General features: G+C 32.8%; 2 protein-coding genes across 4 annotated transcripts in view; both read left to right on the top strand.

The window, feature by feature from the left end:
* Positions 1-11681, top strand: part of LOC140441254 (uncharacterized) — a 63143-nt gene extending 51462 nt beyond the window's left edge. Inside the window, exon 4 of the mRNA XM_072531854.1 lies at positions 10481-11681. The gene's annotated coding sequence lies outside the window, so the exon portion shown is untranslated. The remainder of the gene's footprint in view (positions 1-10480) is intronic.
* Positions 1-12525, top strand: part of LOC140441255 (uncharacterized) — a 58135-nt gene that overhangs the window by 1576 nt on the left and 44034 nt on the right. The window contains exon 2 of one of the 3 annotated variants that reach the window (XM_072531859.1): positions 9579-10486. The exons of the other annotated variants lie outside the window; for them this stretch is intronic. Within the exon in view, the coding sequence (XP_072387960.1) occupies positions 9579-10477 (899 nt within the window). The 3' untranslated portion in view covers positions 10478-10486. Of the gene's footprint in view, positions 1-9578; positions 10487-12525 lie in introns of those variants that run through there. 3 annotated transcript variants of the gene reach the window in all.

Raw genomic sequence — 12525 nt, 5'->3', positions numbered from 1 at the left:
AGTTATTCTTTCTAAAAAGTTCTGAATGATCTAAAACTTAGAATACAATCATCAGATATTAATTTTTTTTAGTAATATAGGCAGTTTATCAAAAAATACGAAGTTTATGTTCATATTTTTTGACAAACCTCCTGTATATGGCTCAAAAAATTTAGTTGATGATTGATTTTAGGTTTTAGCTCATAAAACTAAAAAAAAAATCCATTATGGTGTTCACATAATTGGACTCACTGTATTATAATATAAATATTATAATAATTTACGTCATTAACGTCATTGCATATGATCTACCGAATTTTGCCGAAGGCATCTCCCGATATTGGATAAGCTCCATGGAACATCACTGTTAAGTATCAGTATCCATACTATTATCTATGATAAATTCATCATAATTTTCATTTTCAATAATATCTAGCAGTTCACTATCAGTAAGTGGCTTTTTCATATTATATTCCTTCATATACCAAGAAAAAATAAAGTAATATAGGTATAGGTGCCAGATATATATATATATATATATATATATATATATATATATATATATATATATATATATATATATATATATATATATATATATATATATTCACTTATAATTTTTATATTAATTACCTAAGGTACTTTTAAGTACCAGCTACATATCCCGATATATTAAAATTTCCTAATAAAATTTTAAATAAATTTCTAGATCCTATTAAGCTTACCTCATAATTAATAATAGTAACTCAAATAAAATATATTGAATGAGCTGATTTGGTAAGAAAGATAATTGGAAACTTTCTGACGAACACATAGACCTTAGTAGTACTTTACACAGACTGATTGTAACTGGTAAATATTGTTGAAAACAATAAATAAATAATAAATATTATTGTTGAAAACTCATTGGCAGTAAGTTCCGTTCACATTTATTCCACAAAAAGCAAAACCCTTTATTATTATAAAGTGTAAAATTATGTACTTACTGCCAATTTCATTTTGTAATACATGGATGAAACATTTGATTTAGGTGACAATAATACAGACTGCAAGTCCATAGAAAATACTGTGTGTTTAGATTTAGTGTCTTTGTCTAATTCATCTCTAGCTTCTCTTTTTAAGGTCATATGCAAATCAAATTGATCTTGTTCAATGTTTTTACTTTCGTATCCAATGCAGACATCGCAGCGATCTTTTTTAGGAGAATATAATGATAAATTTTGCTCATCAAACATTTTTGAGAACGTTGCATATGATAGAACAGATGCATTGTTCTCTTTGCAACTATCCTCATAAAATTTATATAACTGCGATTTCGATTCCCATACTGATTCCAAGTACAATTTAGATGAACTGGCACGGCAGTAATGAGATTCTAATTTAAAAAGGTTATCAAACAATTGCCCAAGAAATTTCTTTTGATTTTCATACGGATCCCTTTTGGTACTACTCGCATTTAAATTAATACTAAGTGGGATATTATTATCTTAGTTTGCCCAACCTTTAATAACCCATTTTCCTACTGCCAGAGTATTGAGAAACATTTTTTTACAAACACGTACTCTTCCGTTCTCTGTTTTAAAGTAAAATTCGGTGGAAAATTGTCTTCTAGATGTTTCTTCAACGCCTCTCCTTCTTTTTATGGAAATAACGTCTAATGAGCTCTTTACTTTACTAATTACTTAAATAATGACTGCATAGTACTAGGCGATTTCAATGTTTCAAGGTTTATAGATAATGATATGTCTGATTTCAAAACTTCTGTAGTTTTAAGTTTTGCGGGCTCTACTGGCCTTAGACAATTTAACAATGTTGTTAATCATTTAGGTAGACTGCTAGATTTGGTCTTATCGCATTTCAGTTGTGAATTGAAGCATGATGACTCACCTTTGGTCTATGAAGACTCTCATCACCCAGCTCTTCTAATAACATTTACGGATATATTTGTAAAATAGCCTAAATTTAGGTATGGTTTGGAGCAATTAACTTACAACTTAGGCAAATTTTCCTGCTTTATATCGAGAACTGTTTGAAACGGATTGGAATTCTCTGGATACTTCTAATGACGTTAGTGAAACTTTAAATAACTTTTATGATAAGATTTTTTCTGTGTTTAATAAGTATATTCCAGTTTATAAAAACTTTAGCATAAATACCCACCCTGGTTCGATGCTGATATCATTCACAACATCAAATTAAAAGCAAAGTTTAGAAAAAAAGTAAAAACGATTAAAAAATCATTGTGATTTGCTTGAGTTTCAATGGTTAAGACACCTTGTCAAATCAAAAATCAGTTTGGCATACAATGTATATGTCGAGAATATCCAAATTGCTTTATCCATCAACCCCAAGAAGTTATGGTCATACGTAAATTCGAAAAATAATAGTTCAAGAATTCCTGGTGTGATGAAATATAATGGCATTACTACCTCCGACCCACAAAATATTGTGAATGCGTTTGCAGAATTTTTCAAGAGTGTTTTTCTGTCATCAGATATTAATTTCAAGGCTAACTCTTCCTCAGTTAATGCAGATTACCTAAATTTTTATCCTATTTTAGAGTCTGAGATAATTTTGGCTAGTAGAAATTGAAAGACAAAATGACGTGTGGACCTGATAATATTCCATCCTTTTCGGTTAAGGATTGCATAGGTGTCTTAACTGTGCCACTATTATAAATTTTTAATTTATGTCTTCTTGACAAGGAATATCCGAGTCTCTGGAAGGAGTCAAAAGTGTGCTCAATATTCAAAAAAACTGGTGAAAAGGGTCAGGTAGAAAACTACAGACCAATTTCCATTATTTGCAATCTATCGAAAGTCTTTTAAATAGTTTCGTACAATCGTATTTACTCACGCACTCGTAATCAGTTGTCTCAATATCAACATGGTTTTGTCTCCAATCGGTCTACTGTGACAAACTTATTAATGGTCACACAATATATCTCAGCGGCCCTAGATAATAGAAGTCAAGTTGACGTCATATATACTGACTTTACGAAGGCGTTCGACAGAATTCACCACGCTGTATTACTTTCTAAGTTGTGTCTCTTTGGTCTTTCTGAGGATACCGTGACTTTTATGAGGTCTTACTTGTCAAATAGAACGCAGTTTGTTGCTTATAATAGTTACAAATTGGAAAAGTACCTAGCTTCTTGAGGGGTTCTACAAGGTTCTAAGCTAGGTCCATTATTGTTCTTGTTATTTATTAACGATCTGTGTGAATCAATTTCTGCACCATGTTTATGTTATGCCGATGATTTAAAGATTTATTCATTGATAAGCGACCTTAATGATTGTCATTTTCCGCAGAGTGAACTGAATCGTGTACATGAATGGTGTAATGCAAATCATTTGAATCTTAATGCCAATAAATGCAAAGTAGTTAATTATTCTAGGAAACAGTCTAATATATACCATCCTTATATTATCGACGGCAATGAACTTGAACGTTTGAATAAAATTAAAGACCTTGGAGTTACATTTGAGTATAAACTCACCTTGGTTGAACATGTTAATTTAAAGGTTAAAGAAGCAATTAAATCTTATGGATTCATAATTAGAAATAGTCGAAATCTCACTAATACTAAGGCAATTACTTTATTACACTTGTACGCTGTAAACTGGAATATCCCTCTGTCATTTGGTCACCTTTTTATGATGTACATATCCAAATTATAGATCAGGTGCAGCGTAAATTTTTGTCTTTCAAAATTAACGGCATATATCCCAAGAGGGGCATCAGCAATAGTGAGTTGTGTAGCGGTTTGGACGTAGTATCATTAGAATCTAGACGAATGAATGCCTCCCTAATATTCCTGTACAAGTTACTACATAATCTCATTGACTGCCCTGATATTCTTCGACAAATAAATTTTAACGTTCCATCTTATCCAGTGAGAAATTCGATTACGTTCAGAAATACACAAGCTAGAACTAATCTTATGTTAAATTCTCCTCTATTTCTCATGTGCAACTATTACAGTCCCTGGCCAAATTATTAGACGCACTATAAGATTTTATAAAAAATCTTAATTATGAGCTGATACTAAATAGGTTTTTTCTTTATACCAGAAAGAATGTTTGTTATTTGGTTGTCCATTTAATTGTCTATATTTTATTACCAATAAAACATCATTATTAATGAATAAATATGTATTTATTGACTCTTGAAAGAAAACAGAAATAATGACAATTAAGTGTTAATATTTTGTTGAGCCACCTTTAGCCGCTATTAGAGCTTTAATTCTGCGCGGCATACTATCAATGCAAGCCTGTAATATCTCTTGCATTTGAGGATGATGATTCGACACGTAAATGATTCTTTCTAAGAGCTGCGTTTTATTTATAATCATGTCTTTAGCCACTTCTCTTTTCATCAACTCCCAAACGTTTTCTATGGGGTTCATATCGGGGCTATTACCCGGCCAATCCAACAAAGAGATATTTTGTTCTGCCAAAAAAGCTTTACTTTTTTTTGCCATACCGTGCTGTATGACAGGGAGCTCCATCTTGCATAAAAATGAATGGTTCCTTATTTGGAAACCAGTCTTGGAGCTGCGGAATCAACCGCCTTTTCAAGACATGTTTGTACTGGTCTTGCCGCTTCATTCCTTTTACCACGTACAGACGTCCAGTACCCTTGCCGCTAATGATTGACCAAATCATCACTTTTGTAGGGTGCTTCACAGTCTGAACAACACAGTCAGAATGAAACTTTTCTCCATGACGACGACGCACAAACTGAGCTTTGTTTTGCAAAATTTCAAATGTGCTTTTATCACTGAAGCAGACCTTTCAATTAAAAAAAAAATGTGCTGGTCTTTATGTTGGTTAAATGGTTAAATGCGTTATTTGTGAAAGAAATATGAAATATTATGCAAGAAATTATGAATTTACCGACCTCCAGAAGTCCACATCTTTATCACGCAACTGTTTGGACCAATTCAGAAACTTTGCGATTTTATCAATTTTGTGGTAGCAAATCTATTTTCCAGGCAAATTTTCTTTAAAGATCTTTCTGACCTTGAAGTGAAAATAGGCTTTCTGACGCATTTTTTCTTTCGTTTTGGGCTCAATTCTCAATCTTCTTCTTTATGCGTCGAACACTAGCTTCAGAAACCTTTAACCTTCGTGATATTTCGCGGTTTGAAAATATTTGAGTATTCACTAGGGCTTTTATCTCAGCTTTTTTACGTGGTGAAAGATCGCGTTTTTTACCCATGATGAAAGCGTACAAACAGATTATTTAAAATCTGCACACGAAATAAACAAATAACTGCGTAATATAAAACTGTTTAATAAACAAACACGGCACATAAAGTCACAGAGACACTTTCGCAACTGAAGCACCTGCGAACGCGATGGGAGTAGGTTTAGACTTGTTTACGTTCCGGCAAGAATTGATTAAGACAATGTTGCCATTTATGACAAATACAAAATATATAATAAATTTCCTGAATAAAAATCCATTTCATGTATGTTTGTATGTGAAAGAACTGCATATATAAACTCGAATAAAACATCAAATTATTAAAAAACAGGAGTGCGTCTAATAATTTGGCCAGGGACTGTATAATTCCTTAAGTGCTTACTGCGATATATTTCACTGCAGTTTAAAGCAGCTTACTAGGATGGCTGAGATCTACCTAGGTGATTGAGTAGTTTCTTTATGTTAAGGTAAAATACTCGAAAAATGTGTTATTTAATTATTACCTATGAATTATTAATATTTCATTTAACTTTAGTATTGTATTTTGTCCTATAAATGAATTCTGTTGGACAATAAACGCTATTATTATCCAGATTTAGCCATACTGCTCACACTCCCTCTGAGGGGAAAATTCACTCATCCCAGATACCTACGGTATCAAAAGGATTGAGCTCTGGTGGGACTCTTTCCATGTTATCGAGCCCTAGGTGACTTGGTATGTTGGAGTATCTCCCAAAAATGTTCGTACACATCTGGACGTCGCGAGGAGTACAGCTATTATTATTATTAATATTATTATTTACAAATATTCTTTTCTCTTTCCAAGTAAGTTCCCAAAATCTTCTAAATAGTGTTTCACGCTGCAGCTCCGTTAACAATCCGCAATTTATCTTACTGTTTCCTTTACTCAGTTTACAATTACATCTATTTTTAATTACTTTTGGTTGTTTTTTAATATCATAGTGCCATTTATTTTCAATCCGTTTTCTACCAAAATAACTTTTTGCGGTTCGGTTTCTCTTTTTCTTCGATTAATATGATCACTCCAATTCTGTTCATTCACTTGACATCTTTTTACTCTTTTTCTCTTATTGATTACATTTTTGCCCTCAACTTCCGTTTCCAAATCTGACTGTCTATTATCAGATTCGGTTAATTTATTTTCGTTTTCTATAATTTCTTGCTCACTTCTGCTTTCCTTGATATTTACCGGAACATCCGTAACGCTGGTCAAATCTTGTATTATCTCTGGTTGGAGAGGGTAACTTTATTACCAAACTTTCCACACTTAAGAGAGGCGTAGTTGAACACCTAGTTGCTTCAAAATATTTATTAAAGACCACTGAAGCAATAAAAGACTTAAGACGTATTTTTCCTTCGATTTATTTGTAGTGAATTTAAGGACTGATTCTACATTGATAATATGTAGGTATATATACATAGGTATCTGGATAATACTAAAAAGAGTTATACAAATATCATTAGTTTTACAGTGCTAGGAGGCAGTAACAGAGATACATAGAATTGAGAGAAACAAACTGGTATACGTTTTAACACAAAACACCGATTCCCGTGCGATTCACGCACTTTTCGACAACACACCCGCTCCTTACTTGCCGAGAGACAAATTCGCACTTTCCTTGTCCTTAGTCCTATAACGCGGGGTGGAGAGAGGTTTTGAGGGAGAGGGTCGCAAACACATTAACCAGAGAGGTGACGATCTGAGCGCACAAGTTGATAAAATAACTAAATACCTAAATATGATTACAATATTATAAGCAGGTTGTTTTTACAACAATCTTGTCATTACCTGGTAATTCTTCGTTTAACGGAATGAATACTATTGAAATATTTTCCAAATTACACAAAGTAAGTGAATTATCTGGTAAATCTGCGTTTAGTGCCAACTGTAAACATTGCATTCGTCTTGAATTGGACTTCATTGTTCACACCTAAAAAAAGGCCTTAGAGTCTTGTGTTTCATAATAATTTATCTATTTAAAAAATAAGTCCAAATGTTTTATTAATTTGATTTTTTCTGGGATATTATATACATTCATAACTTCTGTTATGAGTAGCCAAATAAATTTGGCGACTTAATAGAAAACTAAACATCCAATACTTCTTCTTCTTATCCTTCTGTCGTCCATGTTTGGACATAGGCCTCTCCCAACTCCTTCCATCGGTCTCTATCCTGAGCAACATATTTCCAATTTCTTCCGGCTATTCTTTTAATATCATCAACCCATCTCATCTGTGGTCTTCCTCTTGGTCGTTTACTTTAGTAAGGTCTCCCATGTTGTATTGTAATATTCCAACGTTGGTCTTTTTGTCTAGCAGTGTGGCCCGCGAAGCTCCATTTAATTTTGGCAATTTTTGTTGCTATGTCCTCGACTTTTGTTTTGGATCTTACCCAGTCGTGTTTTTTTTATCTGACAATCGTATACCTAACATTTCTCTTTTCATTGTTCTTTCTGTTGTGGCTAGTTTATTCATGTTTGTCTTGGTTAGGGTCCAGGTTTGACATCCATATGTCATGATAGGAAGGATGCATTGGTTGAACACTTTGCTCCTCAAGTATTGGGGTATTTTGCGGTTCTTAAGTATCCAACTAAGTTTTCCAAATCCTGCCCATGCTAGTCTTGCTCTTCTAGTAATTTCAGCACTTTGGTTCTCTTTGTCAAGTCTCAGGATTTGGCCTAGGTAGATATATTCCTAGATTTGTTCTATCTCACTGCCATTTATAGTTATACGTCTGGGGTCATCTGTGTTTGTCATTATTTTTGTTTTTTTCATATTCATTTTTAGGCCGACTTATTGGGAGCTGGCTTCTAGTTCCCCCATCATAATTTGCGAGCGAATGTGCTCGCTATAATCACTATGTCGTCAGCGAATCTGAGGTGGTTTAACTTGTTGCCATTAACGTTAATACCAGAGGTCGACCAATTTGTAGTTTTGAAGACGTCTTCTAGGGCTAGGTTGAAAAGTTTTTGCGATATTACGTCTCCTTGTCTCACTCCTCTCTTAATGGAGATCGGATTTGTATTTTCGTCTAGTTGTACTATCATAGTTGCATTTTCATATATATTATGTATTAGTTGCCTATATCTCGAATCTATTCTACAATTATTATTAGCTTGTTCTATGGCCTATACCTCGATACTATCAAACGCCTTTTCATAGTCGACGTAGGCAAGAAATACGGGTAGTTGGTATTTATTTACCTTCTCTATCAATGTTCTCATTGTCAGCAGATGGTCTGATGTACTATATCCTTTGCGGAAGCCAGCCTGTTCAACCGGTTGGTAATTGTCCATTTTGTAGGTTAACCGGTTAACATCCAATACATAAAAGAATAAATCTAGAGAAATACATTTTTTTATTCATACATCTTTTTGGATTAAACCTTTACTTTATCTCTGATTCTCTGATTGCTTTCGATATTACGGGAATAATATATTTTGTCAAAATTGAAATAATAATAACAAGATATTCGATTTCCGAAGACTTCGTAAATCCACATATTTATAGCAATATGACTAATACGAATACTACGTATCTCCCATTTTAAAAGATATGATGGTAAAACGGAAATATTTTATAGATACACATATCACTAATATTTGTATATTGTTTAATAAATATTTAATACTACTTACCACCAACTTTTTGTTAAAAATATTTCAAAATAACAGTAAACAACACTTTCAAAACAGTGATAGGTCAGACGTGTGGTATATTCTACGACAAACTAGGGAGTTACGGATTTTTCGTACTAAATTTGGCGGCAAGGGAGATACGGTGTATACGAAGAAGTCGCTATGTACTTATCTGTTAGAAATATGCACTTCCTCCTCTTCTAAACGATGAGTTAGGACTTTTTGAAACAGATGGCAGTAATTCGATGGCGATTTCGTTTTCGTCAAAATCTCGTGTAGCTCCTTTTCAAAGTTGATCCACTCCAAAACATCTTCTTCAACATTGGGACCACAGTTCGGTAGTTGCTGAAGGTCGTGCAATAGAGCTGCATTGCCATCAGGTTCGTTAACAAGAATGTTGTTTGGCTCATCTGCTGATATCTTTGCTTGGTCAATCTTATCTTCTAGATTTGGCCAAAGTTTTTTCCAAGAATTTACAAACGTTGACAGTGGTATTTCGTTGTATGCCTTGGCCTTTCGTTGCCATGTACACAACATCCCTCATATTAACTGACTTACTTCACGTTACTTAAAAGACTCGAAAGATTAGCTTATTGAACCTTGATACATTATTTAATTTTAAGGCGCGAGGTTTGGCGGGTCAGCTAGTTTTAAATAAAACAAAATTGATTCTTGCATTCATTTTCCCTTATACTTAAATATTTATATTGTAGTTGGTTTGTATTTTAGGTTATCTCCACGACGAACATAAAAAGGAAATTATGGAGTCTCTAATTGAAGATTCATCTTACATAGAAAATTATACGAGTCAACACTGTGAAGGAAAAACAGTAAATAAAAATATGAAAGCTGCTACTGGACAAAGATCTTACAAGTGTGAAATTTGTTTTAAGCAGTTTTCTCAAGCATGTTCTTTGAAAACACATTTGAGAGTGCATACTGGAGAAAAACCTTACAAATGTGAAATTTGTTTTAAGCAGTTTTCACAGGCAGGTCATGTGAAAACACATTTGAGAGTGCACACTGGAGAAAAATTTTCCAAGTGTGAAATTTGTTTTAAGCAGTTTTCTCAAGCATGTTCTTTGAAAACACATTTGAGAGTGCACACTGGAGAAAAATCTTACAAGTGTGAAATTTGTTTAAAACGATTTAGTGACGCACGTACTTTGAAAATACATTTGAGAGTGCACACTGGAGAAAAAGCTTACAAGTGTGAAATTTGTTTTAAGCAGTTTTCACAGGCAGGTAATGTGAAAACACATTTGAGAGTGCACACTGGAGAAAAAGCTTACAAGTGTGAAATTTGTTTTAAGCAGTTTTCTCATGCATGTTCTTTGAAAACACATTTGAGAGTGCACACTGGAGAAAAATCTTACAAGTGTGAAATTTGTTTTAAGCAATTTTCTCAGGCACGTTATTTGAAACGGCATTTGAGAGTGCACACTGGTGAAAAATCTTACAAGTGTGAAATTTGTTTTAAGCCATTTTCTCAGGCACGTTATTTGAAACGGCATTTGAGAGTGCACACTGGTGAAAAATCTTACAAGTGTGAAATTTGTTTTAAGCCATTTTCTCAGGCACGTTATTTAAAACGGCATTTGAAAGTGCACACTGGTGAAAAATCTTAAAAGTGTGAAATTTGTTTTAAACGGTTTTCTCAGGCAGGTTCTTTGAAAACTTATTTGAGAGTGCACACTGGAAAAACTCTTACAAGTGTGAAATTTGGTTTAAGCCGTTTTCTCGCAAAAATATTTTGAAAGTGCACAGTAAAGAAAAGTAAATCTGACATTTGTTTTAAGCAGTTTTCTTCCCAATTATTTAACATGAAGGTTCATATGAGGTTATACACTGGAAACATTTCTTTTAAACAATTTGACATAGCTTATAATTTGAAACAACATACAAAAAGGCAAACCTTAAATTATTTTTGTTAATTTCTTAATTCTTGCAGTTCCCAATTTACTTCATTCATATCTTTTGCATATTCAGCAATTGCTAGGAACCTATCTAACTGATCGTAACTAGTAACATCTTACTTCTTAATTTTATTGGCATTCTAGGCATATTTTTACTTCTTTGAAAAGATTCCTCTTCGACTTCATGTCTATTTTTTTCTCTTACTGCCGTCATCGTTGGTTACGTCTCTCTACATTTTACTTACCGCCAGTGGGTATTATTCTACACAGTGACTCAACGGAAAAAAGTAAGTTAATTGAATTTATGAAATTCAATTTTGAGATACGTAGAAGGAATACTTCAAACATAAATATGTTAATAAATAACAAACTTATTGATCTAGGATGCTGCATAAATGGGACCTTGGGCTCAGAACAAAAAGTTCAATGTAGAATAGAAGTGACCAGAAACGCATTTCTTAAATGAAACAGTTCTTCACCACCCGAGATTTGATCTAATTAAGTCCTCGCCAACCCGCATAGAGACGACATCTAAAGAAGAAGAAATTAGGATGTTTGTGTAGTTAGGTAAATCAAAATTAACTTTTCGTGTTAATGAATCTTTGTGCCAGATGGACCTCAGAACTTTCAATCTAAGATGCGGAGTTGGGTGGGAGGCTATTTTGTAATACTTAATATCATTATATAATGTCAAGTAATGATAGATACATGTATAAACTATTGTATTAATTTAGTTTAGTATTTTATATTGTATTAATTTTTTTTTAATTTTATTTATACATAGAATAATAACAGTAATGTTAGTAATTAAGAATTGAAATTTTTTTTCATCTCATTGACTCATTTATATTGACAATTCAGACATATATTATACAATTTTAAAGTCATTGCCAATATTGCTAAGTTGCGTTCCTAGGACGACTTTATTGTAAGATAGTTCATTCGATTACATGAAATCAACTTTAACTTAAGAATATCCGTCAGAAAAAAAATCAGCATGTAATTTGTCTTTAACAAGACAACCACGTGCCACGATGACAGTAAAATTCTCCTGTTAGTGATTCCATAGTAAATCATGAGGAAAAAAAGCTCATAATAATATCCTGACATGGTAAATATTTGGTCTTACATTTAGTTTACTCTTCATAAACACCAAATTCTGATTTTATGTTTGTTATTTAAAAAACATATATTTATGATGCATTCTCGATATGTTACTGACTTACTAATACTGGTATTTTCCTTTTATTAACCTCCTCTTTTAATATGGTTAACCAGATCCTACTGCATTCTGCCGAGGAATTTGCACAATTTGTCTCATTTAGCATAATTAGAGCCGCTTATTTGATTTTTAGGACTATAGTTAAATTATCCCATTGAACTGGTCGCATTCACAAGGTATTTGATAAATACAATTCTTTGTCCTTTCTTGTTCATTGTTAGGTTTGGTTTTAGGCAAAATAGATCTCAATGTGTGTGTTGTTTTGAATGTTGTTAAAAGGTTAAATTTATTTCCTATCCTTTTAAGTTTTTCTGATAATCCTTTTATGTATGGTATTGTTATTTTCCTCGTAGTATTACTTGTGTATGCTGTAGGATCTCGTTCTAAGTTGTTTTTTCTATTCGGTCGATTGTTGAAAATTCCTTATTTATAAAGGATAATCATTTTTTAATAAAACAGATGTTAACAAACGTTTTTTCTCCAAGAAGGAATTTTCGTTAGAACAAGCAATTTTGGCTCTATCGTATAAGTATTTAAT

This window comes from Diabrotica undecimpunctata, chromosome 5 (assembly GCF_040954645.1).
Source record: "Diabrotica undecimpunctata isolate CICGRU chromosome 5, icDiaUnde3, whole genome shotgun sequence".
NCBI lineage: Eukaryota > Metazoa > Arthropoda > Insecta > Coleoptera > Chrysomelidae > Diabrotica > Diabrotica undecimpunctata.
This window is presented reverse-complemented; position numbering and strand designations above follow the sequence as displayed.